Source organism: Littorina saxatilis, linkage group LG11, assembly GCF_037325665.1.
Source record: "Littorina saxatilis isolate snail1 linkage group LG11, US_GU_Lsax_2.0, whole genome shotgun sequence".
NCBI lineage: Eukaryota > Metazoa > Mollusca > Gastropoda > Littorinimorpha > Littorinidae > Littorina > Littorina saxatilis.
In genome coordinates this window covers 4,646,740-4,659,912 of record NC_090255.1, presented here as the reverse complement: position 1 = coordinate 4,659,912, position 13,173 = coordinate 4,646,740, and the positions used below count along the sequence as shown (strand labels likewise).

The 13,173-nt window shown below is 40.0% G+C and overlaps 1 protein-coding gene across 1 annotated transcript in view; it reads left to right on the top strand.

Annotated features, from left to right (window-relative positions):
- LOC138979437 (COX assembly mitochondrial protein homolog) overlaps positions 1–6,277 on the top strand; it is a 7,845-nt gene extending 1,568 nt beyond the window's left edge. The window contains exons 2-4 of the mRNA XM_070352157.1: positions 1,235–1,339; positions 3,019–3,109; positions 3,979–6,277. Of these exons, the coding sequence (XP_070208258.1) occupies positions 1,235–1,339; positions 3,019–3,109; positions 3,979–4,096 (314 nt within the window). The 3' untranslated portion in view covers positions 4,097–6,277. The remainder of the gene's footprint in view (positions 1–1,234; positions 1,340–3,018; positions 3,110–3,978) is intronic.
- The last annotated feature ends 6,896 nt before the right edge of the window (positions 6,278–13,173 follow it).

Genomic DNA, 13,173 nt, shown 5'->3' with positions numbered 1-13,173 from the left:
TGCTGGTCTGACGACAAGCCACCAAACATCGTTTTTGTCATCATTTTGGTTGTGCAACAAAATACACAATAAGGCAACAACAACAAAAAAATAGGTGTGGTTACGGTAACATAGCCAAAAAAAATAGGGTAGGAAGGTAGGCAATCACTTTTTTTTTTTTTAACTTTTTTTTCTAATGTGTACAAATTAAACCTACTTGACAGGGAAATAAGTGTGCGACTCAGGCGCTTTCGCTTTCATTGCGTTTTCTGCACTCGTTTACTTGTTTTTTGGGGTATTATTTTGACAAATGTAATAAAAAGTTATAGGGTCGGCCCCTAAAAATAGGGTAGGTCGGGTTACCGTAACCACACCTATTTTTTTTTTAGGCCTAACCCACAGGGAGACGAATTTTTAGAATCCAACTCCGGGCCACAAAGCATCGTCACAGTAGCTCGAGATAACACGTCAACCTTGTATGTGACGTCAAACGTAGCTTGTTGACGCTTTTCTTCCAGTCTGAAAATGTACAGATCATACCTGTGAGTTCAGTAAGTGTTGAGCATATTTCTTTTCTTTTAAGTGTTTATGACTTCGTTGTGGATTTTGCGATTACAGAGATAAGTTGCAAATTGACCATGAGTCGCCGCGGTAATTATCAACATTGATTGGGTCTTTGAGAGTGAATGCTTACAATCGTTGTCCTCGGAAACACAAATCCAAAGCCGCGATGGTTCCACACATCAAACAATCAGCCTGATTGGCTTTTACTTTGACAATCCACGTTTCACCTGAAAGCTCAAACCCATTCACCACCTCGAGTTATTGCATGGGGAACATGAGATTTATTTCCCAGGTGTTTGTGAACGAAAACTCGTGAAAATGATGACAATTCTTGTTATTTTCATTTACGCAGCGGTCTTTGCGTAACGTTCAAAAGTCAAATCGTTCTTCAAGAACGTTGCACAATTATTCAAGTCCCACTTTCCTTCACCTTCAGAATGCGGCAGGCCAAATAATTAAAGAGAGATGTGTAACCAGCAAGAGTAACAATGCCGTCCGCTGCCGATCAGTGTTATCCATGATAACTTTGCAAACATGGACACATCTGAAAACAGCTAGAATTGAAGTTTTTCTATTCTGGATCTGTACCTGGATGTTTACGTTGCAGGGCCGATAAGGCATATGCGCAACAGGGATATTCTTTGTTATTATTTTGCTTTTCAGTGTTTCTTTTCTGTTGTCTGTTTGGCAGGTGATCCTGATGATAAGTCTCTTCGGCGCGTGGAGAAAGAAGTGATGATAACATTGAAGATGAAAGCGAAAGCAAAAACTGAATTTTGTTCTGTGGAAGTCCGAGGTATGGTGTGTGTGAGTGTGTGTAACAACATTTTTGAGTATACACTATTTGTTCGTTACCTTAGCAAGTGTTAGTAAAGGGGAAGTAACTCCTTTTTGTCTTTTTCTAAAGGGAAAGGCTACAAGCACTCCGAGTGTGTATAGGATCGATAGGTCTCTAAAGTCTAAGCCAATGAAATGTGCCCTTGCAAGTCGTTAGGAAGAAGCCAATGAAAATCAATCTGACGTATTGACTTTCGCAATCTTTTTTTCTGAGAGCAATATTGTACATTCACATAGCATGCAACCACTTCTAGGTCGATACACTCTCCAAGTGTGTTCTGAACTCTGACAATAAACTGCGGTGTAGCATCCGTTTGTGTGTGTGTTTGTTTTTGTGTGTGGTAATTTGTCCCTAGCTTTGATACTATGAATCAACAAGTCGCGTAAGGCAAAAATACAACATTTAGTCAAACTGTCGAACTCACAGAATGAAACTGAACGCAATGCAATTTTTCAGCAAGACCGAATACTCGTAGCATCGTCAGTCCACCGCTCGTGGCAAAGGCAGTGAAATTGACAAGAAGAGCGGGGTAGTAGTTGCGCTGAGAAGGATAGCACGCTTTTCTGTACCTCTCTTCGTTTTAACTTTCTAAGCGTGTTTTTAATCCAAACATATCATATCTATATGTTTTTGGAATCAGGAACCGACAAGGAATAAGATTAAAGTGTTTTTAAGTTGATTTTGAAAATTTAATTTTGATCATAATTTTTATATTTTTAATTTTCAGAGCTTGTTTTTAATCCAAATATAACATAATTATATGTTTTTGGAATCAGAAAATGATGAAGAATAAGATGAACGTAAATTTGGATCGTTTTATAAAAAAATTTTTTTTTTTACAATTTTCAGATTTTTAATGACCAAAGTCATCAATTAATTTTTAAGCCACCAAGCTGAAATGCAATACCGAAGTCCGGCCTTCGTCGAAGATTGCTTGGCCAAAATTTCAATCAATTTGATTGAAAAATGAGGGTGTGACAGTGCCGCCTCAACTTTTGCAAAAAGCCGGATATGTATCGAAAAAAAGGTCCGGGGATATCATTCCCAGGAACTCTCATGTAAAATTTCATAAAGATCGGTCCAGTAGTTTGGTCTGAATCGCTCTACACACACACATGCACAGACAGACAGACACACACACACACACACACATACACCACGACCCTTGTCTCGATTCCCCCTCTATGTTAAAACATTTAGTCAAAACTTGACTAAATGTAAAAATGAGGCGTTTTCTCGTAAAAACTAAAATGGCATTCAATGACACTCCTAGTCCTAGTTGATGCGGTTCTCTGATCTTTTATGTACACTCTGAGAATTTTATCGGCGTTGCAGTAAAGGCCGTGCAGCTTCAGATTGTTTTAGTTTTTTGTACTCCCTGATAATCAAATGCTCTGCGAGCAAAGTGGCGTTGTATGGCAAATTCGCTTTGCGACGGGAAGTTAATGTCCGAATGTTATGTATACAGGGGGCAGAATCTTGCATACATTTGGAGTGCCTATCACCAGTGCGTTTTCTAAAAGCCTTGTTGTGAGTGCTTGCCCTTGTTTTTGTGTGAATATTTACTACAGTTGAAATTTATTCCATGATCATCTATTACACTTTAAAAAGAACAAGAACTTTGACTTGTGTTGCAGAGTTTGGTGAGTGTGCAAAAGAGCAGGGCGTGTTGCTGCCCTTCATGTGTCGGCACGTTGCAAAGAACCTGGAGCTGTGTCTCACAACAGCGTAAGTTATGGCTTTATTTCTCTCTCAGAATCCAAGCGCGCAGATTGTTGTCACAGTCGAACCTGTCTAAAGAGACCACCGAAGGGACTTGGCAAAAGTGGTCTCTTTAGACAGGTGGTCTTTATGGACAGGGTCGCCATTTGGCAAACACCCCACTTCCCAGAAACATGGGAACGTATGTCACACGTCACACGCACACATGTATTATTTTTGTTATTTGTTTAGTTTTGTTAGGATGTTGGGCGCTTGACAGTGTTATAGGATTTGCACCTTAGATATTTCTCTCAGAATCCAAACACACAGAACATTATTTTGTATTTTGTTCTTATTTAGTCATGTTAGGACCTCAGGCGCTTCAAGTTCAAACAATTATAGGATTTGCAACATAGAAATTTCGTTTTTATTGTTAATATTATTACAGTGAATTTAAGATCTCCAAATATCTGAGAAAGTCAGGTTTAAAATAAAAAGGGGGAGTGTTTTCTCACCTTTCCAGGTTTTCTGTATTTGTTCAATTTTAATTCCTAGTATCAGACCTTTCAGTGTGTAGGTATGTGTCCGCTGAATGCTTTAAGGCAACAAAAAAAAATAGGTCTGTTTACGGTAACATAGGCCAAAAAAATAGGGTCGGTAGGTCGGGATTTTTTTTTCTCCAAGAAACCATATTTTTACGTTATTTTGCCAAAAAAACAAAGATTTTTTTTTCTTTTTCTTTTCCGAAATGCCAAAAAAAAGTCTAGGGTCGCGCGAAAAAACTAGGGTCGGTCGGGTTACCGTAAACAGACCTATTTTTTTTTTGGCCTAATACTTGAACAGTATTTGTTGAGCTCCAATACTCTGTGTTGATTTGTTTTCCTCGTTTGTTGCAGGTATCAAAATCAGGAGTTCATTGACCGGTGTACCAAGGAGTACCTGGATGAGCGAACGGAATACAGACGGACCGGCATCAAACAGAAAATGAAGAAGAAAGATGCAATGATTGGCTGATCAGAAGTTGAATGCTTGGTTGTAAAATGGACAGTCTTGAAAACCAGTACAGTTGAATGCCTGTGCATTCATGACTCATGCGTCAGTTTGCTGTACTAACATATTTAGAGATGCAAATAGGCTTTGAAGTGTGACACTGAACACAGGAACGCACACAGACTCTCTCTCTCTCTCTCTCTCTCTCTCTCTCTCTCTCTCTCTCTCTCTGTCTCTCTCTGTCTCTGTCTCTCTCTCTGTCTGTCTCTCTCTCTCTCTCTCTCTCTCTCTCTCTCTGTCTCTCCTGTGCTTTGTTTCTGTCTGTCTCTCTCTGTGTTTGTTCTTTCGTGACTCTGGGCAGAGTGACTTCAGAATGACTTTAACGATATTCTAGCAGATCTCTCCGTCTGTGTCCGTGTTTCTCTCTCTCTCTCTCTGGTTCTTTTTCTTTCTTTTGTGACTGTGGGCAGAATGAATTCTTTCTTTCTTTCTTTCTTTATTTGGTGTTTAACGTCGTTTTCAACCATTCAAGGTTATATCGCGACGGGGCAGAATGAATGCAGAATGGCTTGTTTATTTGATCTTCCAGCAGATCGTGGCAATCACTGTTAATTTTGAGTCATGATGGTGTCTGTGTGTGTACATTTGTCGCTTTCTGCCCATAATTGCACATCAAGTCGTGGATTGAGTGTGTGCAAACAAGAAGAAGATGGTAAATGTGACCGGGTGACGCAGTAGTTCCCCTTTCACAGAAGCTGCTGTGCACTGACAAGTGACAGAGTTGTCTCCCGGCCTTAAGAGTAAGCTATTGAAATAGCTCTACGTGTCATGTGCGTCAGTAAGACAGCTCACACCTGACATATGTAGAGAGTTGTTTCAGTTTGTGATAGTGTCGGGCTGCTGTTGTCTCCTGGTACGCTCTGGAAACCTTTGCACATAGAAGTACAGTATTCATATGGCTATTTTTTTTAGTCCGAACTCACTACTGTTTGACACCCCCTGCGGGTTAGGGGGAAGAATTTACCCGATGCTCCCCAGCATGTCGTAAGAGGCGACTAACGGATTCTGTTTCTCCTTTTCCCTTTGTTAAGTGTTTCTTGTATAGAATATAGTCAATTTTTGTAAAGATTTTAGTCAAGCAGTATGTAAGAAATGTTAAGTCCTTTGTACTGGAAACTTGCATTCTCCCAGTAAGGTCATATATTGTACTACGTTGAAAGCCCCTGGAGCAATTTTTTGATTGGTGCTTTTGTGAACAAGAAACAATGAACAAGTGGCTCTATCCCATCTCCCCCCTTTCCCCATCGGGATATAACCTTTGTGGTTGAAAACGACGTTAAACACCAAATAAAGAAAGAAAGAAAGAAAGAGTTGTCTCCCGGCCAACTATTAAAGTAGCTCTACGTGTCATGTGCGTCAGTAAGACAGCTCACACCTGACATATGTAGAGAGTTGTTTGTGATAGTGTCCGGCTGCTGTTGTCTCCTGGTACGCTCTGGAAACCTTTGCACATAGAAGTACAGTATTCATATGGCTATTATATGGCTATTTTTTTTAGTCCGAACTCACTACTGTTTGACTGGCTGTGTCTCCAAAGCTGATTTGAGTGTTTTGTGCACTTGGTTACAGAAATGAGTCCCGCAGTGGGGCACTGCGGTTATGAAATTAAAGGCCCCTCCTGTTTTTGGAACCGCAGGAGCTTTCTAGTTTGCTGTTAGGTAGATTTTTGGTTCCTCTTTCCTGTCATGCTCTCTTTTTTTTCATGAATTCTTTTCTTTTTTCTGCCTTCTTGCTCATTCACCTATATTTTTTCCATAAATCTCTTCTCTTTCCGCTTGTCTCGCGATTCATGTATAGTTTAATCTGTTAGTGTTCTGATGTAAGTCCAGCAGTAGATAGGTTAAGCCTATTTTAACATACTGGAAACTGGTAATCTTCCAGTAGGTATTAATTTAGTTTTACTAAAGCCTGCTGGGACACAAGTAATGGGTTAGTGCATTTGTAAACAGGAATCGCTTGACAAGTGGCCCCCTTCATCCCCCCCTTCCTCGTCCTGATATGGCTCTGCGTAGTCGGCTGGACGTTAAGCAACAAATAAACAAACAAACAAACAAACAAACAAACATACAGAAATGAGGATGTTTGTGTACATTGTTGGCATGAATGGTTTGTTTGAAGTAAATTGTATACAAGTTGAAATGCCAACGTTTCAGTGTGTATGTGTGAGTCTGTGTGTCAGTGTAGTGTGTGTGTGTGTGTGTAGCGTGTGTGTGTGCGTTTATGTGTGTGTAATGTGTGTGTGTAGTGTAGTGTGTGTGTGCGTTTGATTCTAGTAATACAGGTTATGAATTACAGATGTGTTTGTTACATGGAATATGTTGCATTTACATTCAAGGGTGACTCGACAGAAGCCCGAAAAACCCATGCTCCCCTTATGGGATTCGAACCACAATCTCCCGGCCCGCAGTCCGATGCGCCAACCACTGCGCCACGGAGGATGGGCGTTTTTTTGAACCTGGAAGAGATATCAAACTAAAAAAATCAACTCCAAAGAAAGTCTCGGCCCGAAGACCGATCATTGCGATCATTAAACTCAACCTATTTTCTTTCATTCTGAGTGCGTTTTTAATCTGTAAGTGAAAATTCGTTTTTAATGATAACATTAATGAGCAAACTAATATTCGTTTTAAGCTTCCAAGCCGAAATGTAATCCCATAGTACGGACTGGGTCAAAGATTGCTTGACCAAAATTTCAATCGATTTGGTTGAAAATGAGTGTGTGACAGTGTTGCGTCAACTATCACCTAAAGCAGGATATGACGTAATCAATGACATTTATCAAAAAAAAGAAAAGTGCTGGCGATATCATACACAGGAACTCTCATGTCAAGTTTCATTAGGCAAAAAAAATAAAAAAAATTTCTGTTTACGGTAACCCGACCGACCCTAGTTTTTAGGCCCGACCCTAATCTTTTTTTTGGATCGTCTGAAAAAAAAAAAAACCGCATCCAAAATAGAGCTGTTTGCGCTCAAACAGCAGACGACAGAATAAGGGAGGTGAGCTCAAAGTACTGTTAGGAGTAAAGGGTCGTCACTCGTGTTACTTCATTTCAAAATGGATGCACGCAGTGGTGTTCGCCACCCGCTAGCTGTAAAACTTGATAAATGTTGTCATGAAAAGGATGGGGTGAAAATTATCAGTACCTATCCAGCGAGTTTTAGTATCATTAACGTTTTTCATGACATTCATGCGGACTTTGACCCGAAACATTATGCGGCTCACGCCAAAGCTTCTACACGAAACGACGAGGAGTTCGAGTTGGACTGGAGTTTGACTGTCGGCGATCTTGTATAAATAATATTTATTGAACACTTTAAAACAAACTAAAACAGTTACAGCTATAAATTCCTGAACAATAATCTTAGTTATGTTGGGCAAAAACAGGGATTGATGAGAAGAAATGAACTGTGAAACATCATAGAGAGGGGAGAAAAAAAAATTTGAAAAAAAGAAAAAAAAATGGAAAAAAAAAATTTGAAAAAAAAGAAAAAAAAGCCGACCTACCGACCCTATTTTTTCACCCTATGTTACCGTAAACAGACCTATTTTTTTTTGGCCTTAGTTTTCTCTGAATGCTCTACACAGACACATACACCACGACCCTCGTCTCGATTCCCCGTCTATGTTAAAACATTTAGTCAAAACTTGACTAAATGTAAAAATGTCATGCCAGTCAAGTGACTGTTTGCTACTGTTGTATGATCGATCTGTTGTGGACGGAATGGCGAGAGAAAGACGTGTATGTGTTTGTGTCCGTGAGTGATATTCCAGCGAGTCCGGTGTGACGTTTTCATCTTTCGCCGTGTTGATATTTCGCTTCTCGGCCTCGTTGATCTAGTATAAACTCTACACTGAACAAAAAAAACACCCTTCGACGGTACTGATGAGCGACCTTGTGTACCTTACATTCATGGGGCCAAATTTGTCCAACCAATTTGTTTTATTCAACTTAGAAATTTGATTCATCCTAAAATGTTTCCTTCTTACTCAAGGGACGTAACTACTCAGTACACGTTTTCGAAGAATTCGATTTTGAGGTTGAAATCTATTAAATTTTACCACCAATTTTCTTCACATGCAAGAAACTGACATGCTTTTCGTCCTTAAATAATTTCACTTCTTAATTTTACCAGGAAACAACATTTCAGTCTTGAGTATATGTCGAGGGGGAAATATGTACACAGGCGAAAGATGAAATCGTGACACCGGCCCTAACACATATCATAACATCAAATCATCATTGCATACATTTTCCATCTTTTTGGAACCTAGTCACAAATAGCTGATCAATATTATAATATAAGATGTTTGATGGGTTGTTGACAGACCAGCTTTTTTGTCGGTCCGACGGGGGGATATGAAACAAAAGTCGATATGCCCCCCGAGGACCGACAAAAAAGCTGGTCTGACAACAAACCTCCAAACATCGTTTTTGTCATCATTTTGGTAGTGAGAAAATAAGTGCACAATCAACACAGGGAGCCATGCTTTGAAACACGAGTATCGTTTTGATAACCACACGAGTTCCGTTTTGATAATCACTGGCAATCAAAGCTGGCGTGTGAAAGCAACTTTCTGTGTTTTTGAGTTCATAAAATGTTGGGATGAATATGTCAGGTTTCAGTGAGGATGCACAGTTCTGCAGGTTCATCTCCATACCTGTCAAGTCTTACGTTTTTCGCGTAATTCTTACGGAATTTTGATGTTTTTGAAGTCTTACGGCGTATGCCCAAGATCTTACGGTTTTTACAAAACAATTTGGTCAAATAAAAAAAAAAGATCGCAAAGGTTCGTCCGAGAACAAAGTAACAGCTAAAAATTCTCGCGGTAACTGATCCGGCGGAAGTACAAGGCAACGCGCATGTTCACACCGTCAGCGCGATCTGACCGAGTACTGTGCGACAACGCTTGACCACACGCGACCTCACATTAAAGCAGTTACATGTACTATTGTTGTTGTTCTGGGTATCTTCAAGGTATTTTCTCACGTTGTACGAAGTTTTAAGCCATAGAAATGAAACTAAGGGAGTTGTGATGCATTTTCGAAGAGCTAGCGATCCGGCGAAAGTGAAAGTAGCCGGATTCCTGGCACCGGATGTCTGTCACGACTTGTTTTTAAAACATGCGCGACCTCAAAGCATTTACAAATTACATGTCATATTTTTGTTGATCTGGTATTTGTCCTTGATTGTTGAGACACACATGAGTTTCTGGCTTGTAACTTGTGTGTCACTTGTTCTGTAGTTTTGTGGTGGGGGTTTCCATTCATGATTGAATCACTGTGCTCAATGAATGAATGTTGTTAAAACACACTTGTCTTGTGCCTTTACTGTGGTGTTTTTGTGCATTCTGGTAAAAAAATTGTGAGGGTGACATGTAAATCACAAAATGTGTGTCTGGTTGGAAGCCGTGTACTGTCTTTGTACAATTTAGGTTATTCTTGGTACAATAAATGTACATTTAAACATGCTTTGCATTTCAAAATTACAAAAAACAGTGCAGTTCAGTGTTGAGAAAAGTGTGTTTTTCTTATGTGTGAAATAAGGCTGATTTCTTGTTTTTGTGTGTGTATGTGAGCATGTATTTAGTTCTTGTGGTGATTAATCTAACGACTTCTGCAATTTTGCACGTTGTCTTATGCATTTTGGTGCAAACTTATGGTTTTGTTAGCAAAATCTTATGGTGAGAATCCACAAGAGCTTGACAGGTATGCATCTCGGTATTCCACCCCCTCGGCTTTCAGTTGTAAATATTAAGCTTTGTGATCGAATGTGGAAGCTACGTTGGGTCAAAGGTCACACTGAGAAGATTTGTGTCGCCGTGCAGCGAAGGAAAGAATCGCGATCTTGTTTCCGACTCAGTGCCTCTTTGTTTTTCATTAGGCCAAAAAAAATAATAGGTGTGGTTACGGTAACATAGCCAAAAAAAATAGGGTAGGAAGGTAGGCAATCACTTTTTTTTTTAAACTTTTTTTTCTAATGTGTACAAATTAAACCTACTTGACAGGGAAATAAGTGTGCGACTCGGGCGCTTTCGCTTTCATTGCGTTTTTTGCACTCGTTTTCTTGGTTTTGTTTTTTGTTTTTGACAAATGTAATAAAAAGTTATAGGGTCGGCCCCTAAAAATAGGGTAGGTCGGGTTACCGTAACCACACCTATTTTTTTTTAGGCCTTAGACCTGTCATTCTGCTTGCTCGGCTTTGTTAGATGTTTGCATGTCTTGTTGCTATTTTCTTTGCTTTTATTATTATTTCTTATTTGCGCTTCGTTTATCGATACAAAGTCTTGTGCACGGGTTCCCGCAGTGGGGCACTGCGGTTATGAAATTAAAAGCCCCTCCTGTTTTTGGAACCGCAGGAGCTTTCTAGTTTGCTGTTAGGTAGATTTTTGGTTCCTCTTTCCTGTCATGCTCTCTTTTTCTTCATGAATTCTTTTCTTTTTTCTGCCTTCTTGCTCATTCACCTGTATTTTTTCCAAAAATCTCTTCTCTTGCCGCTTGTCTCGCGATTCATGTATAGTTTAATCTGTTAGTGTTCTGATGTAAGTCCAGCAGTAGATAGGTTAAGCCTATTTTAACATACTGGAAACTGGTAATCTTCCAGTAGGTATTAATTTAGTTTTACTAAAGCCTGCTGGGACACAAGTAATGGGTTAGTGCATTTGTAAACAGGAATCGCTTGACAAGTGGCCCCCTTCATCCCCCCCTTCCTCGTCCTGATATGGCTCTGCGTAGTCGGCTGGACGTTAAGCAACAAATAAACAAACATTGTGCACGGGTCAAAATGTGTGTGTCAGGGGTCAATATTGGTTAATTTGACTTGAACTTGACGTTCGTGTTTCTCCGAACGTCTGTGTATCGAAACACAGATACACGCACTCCATGACTGTGTAAGAAGACAAAACATATCGGTAGGTTTCATTTGTTTGTGATGAATTTATGACCTTTCATGAAGTAGTTTTGTTTTTTGTTTACTTTTGGCAGTTTGCCAGTTCGTTTGTGGAACTTTGCAAAGCAGTGTCGTGTCGTCTGTTTAGGTCTGGGGAAACGCAAATGAAAAGAGCCGAAGAATCCCCGAGCGTTTCTATTGGGTTTGCTTTTGATTATCCATGTATAACCTGCTTCCTGCAACTATGGTAACCGGGGATTTATTGCCTGGGGAACATGAGATTTATTTCCCAGGTGCTTGTGAATGAAAACTCGTGAAAATGATGACAATCGATTTTGTTTCCTTCATTTTCGAACCTGGTTACAATTATCACATGTGAAATGTAAAACAATGAAGATTAGACGTTAATATTCTACGATTAAGAGTAAGTCGCCTAAAGCGATATCAACACATTTAGTCAATCGAATTGTCCTGAAAGAATGAAACTGAACCACTGAAAATATTCACCGAGACTAGTAAGTCCTGGACTACCCTCCTACCTGGACTACCCTCCTACCTGAGACATCAGAGAAACCAAAACAAAATTTGCATGAACAAGGTTTTCTTAAACTTTTGAGCTTATTTTCAATTCAGAGACAATTAAGACATGTATTTATTTTTGGATTAAAAAATTGATAAAAATGCAATCAATTTTTATTCTGTAATTTCAATTTCTATTTTAACATTGCATATCAACCCGATTCTTTCATAAGTCTGTCACTGAAACGACTTGGACGGTCATACAACACGGTAATGATGCCTCAGCTTCCCTGGACTTTGAACGCTGGCTTAGTGGTCAGTGACCGGAACGAACACAAGACAAAGGGGGAGCGCTGTTGCAGTCAACAGTCATTTGCACCATGATTTCAGAGGCAAAGCACACAATATTGAACTCGGCACATGCATGCTAGCTGGAAGAGGAAATTTAAAAAAAATATATTTATTTTATCTTTCTAATGTATGCATTTGACAACAAAACACTAATAGTGGGGCGGCTTAGCCCACATGTTCAAAAGAATTGTGCATTTTGTTATACAAGCACCAAATTTGGCACAGATGTACAGTAATATGTTGCGAACATTTTCAGATATTGGGCCACTTGAAATTCTCTCTATATGTCCGCCATATTGGATTTCAAAATGGCCGCCACTTGCAATCTACATTTGCTATTATCTCTGGACATAATGGAGCTAATGACTTGATTCTCGTGTCTAAATGTATGTTTTTGGAGGCAAGGAATCCAATGGTACCAATTTCAACTTAATATTATCTATCACAGTCTGTTATATAATTGTATTTGGAAATTAGCTAGGCAAATATTGGATTCAACACAATACTTTGAAAAGAATGTCTTAGTTCTGTAAATGTCTTAGGTATAATACTGACATGCTACATGGTCTAGTATCTGCGGCTAGGTGTATACTGACATTCTACAATGGTCTGGTATTTGAGGCTAGGTATGTACCGGTACTGAAGATACGTGTACATAAACAGTGTGATGTTAACAAGTTCAGTATTGCCACAAGTACATGTATGTTGTTGACTCATCGTCATGTGCAGTCCCCTTCACACACACAGAGGGCTGTGCACTGAAGGGCAGCCTTTTTGCACTCGCAGCGCCTCACGCACCATTTCTTGCACTTGCAAGAAACCAGCCAAATGCAGCTGTGAGCTGCTTCAGGTAGCCTGGTCCAGTAAGGTGTGTACTGTCCTTCTCCAGTCCTTGACCAACCCCAGTTGGTTGGTGGAGGGAGCTCTGGTGCTGGCAGCAGTATCTGACCCCACACATGTCCACCTTGATACTCTGCCCTCTTGACATGTTCCTCCAGAGCTGCCTTCGTTGAAGGGATGAGCTGCACATTGTTCTTCCTTGCGAAGATTTTCCTCCTGGCCTTGTCAATGTCTGTGCATTTGCTGGTTCGATCATACAACAGGATCACGAACTTATCGATCATGCGCATTGCATCGTCTGTATGTCACACGGTGCAGAGGACAGCAGCAGCAGCGCCTCAGTGAGTTCTGGCAGTACCGTCCAGACTGCACCCGCAGTCTTCTTACCACATCTAGCAAAACTAGACACAGTGTCCCATCCAGTCAGAGCGTGGAACATTGGC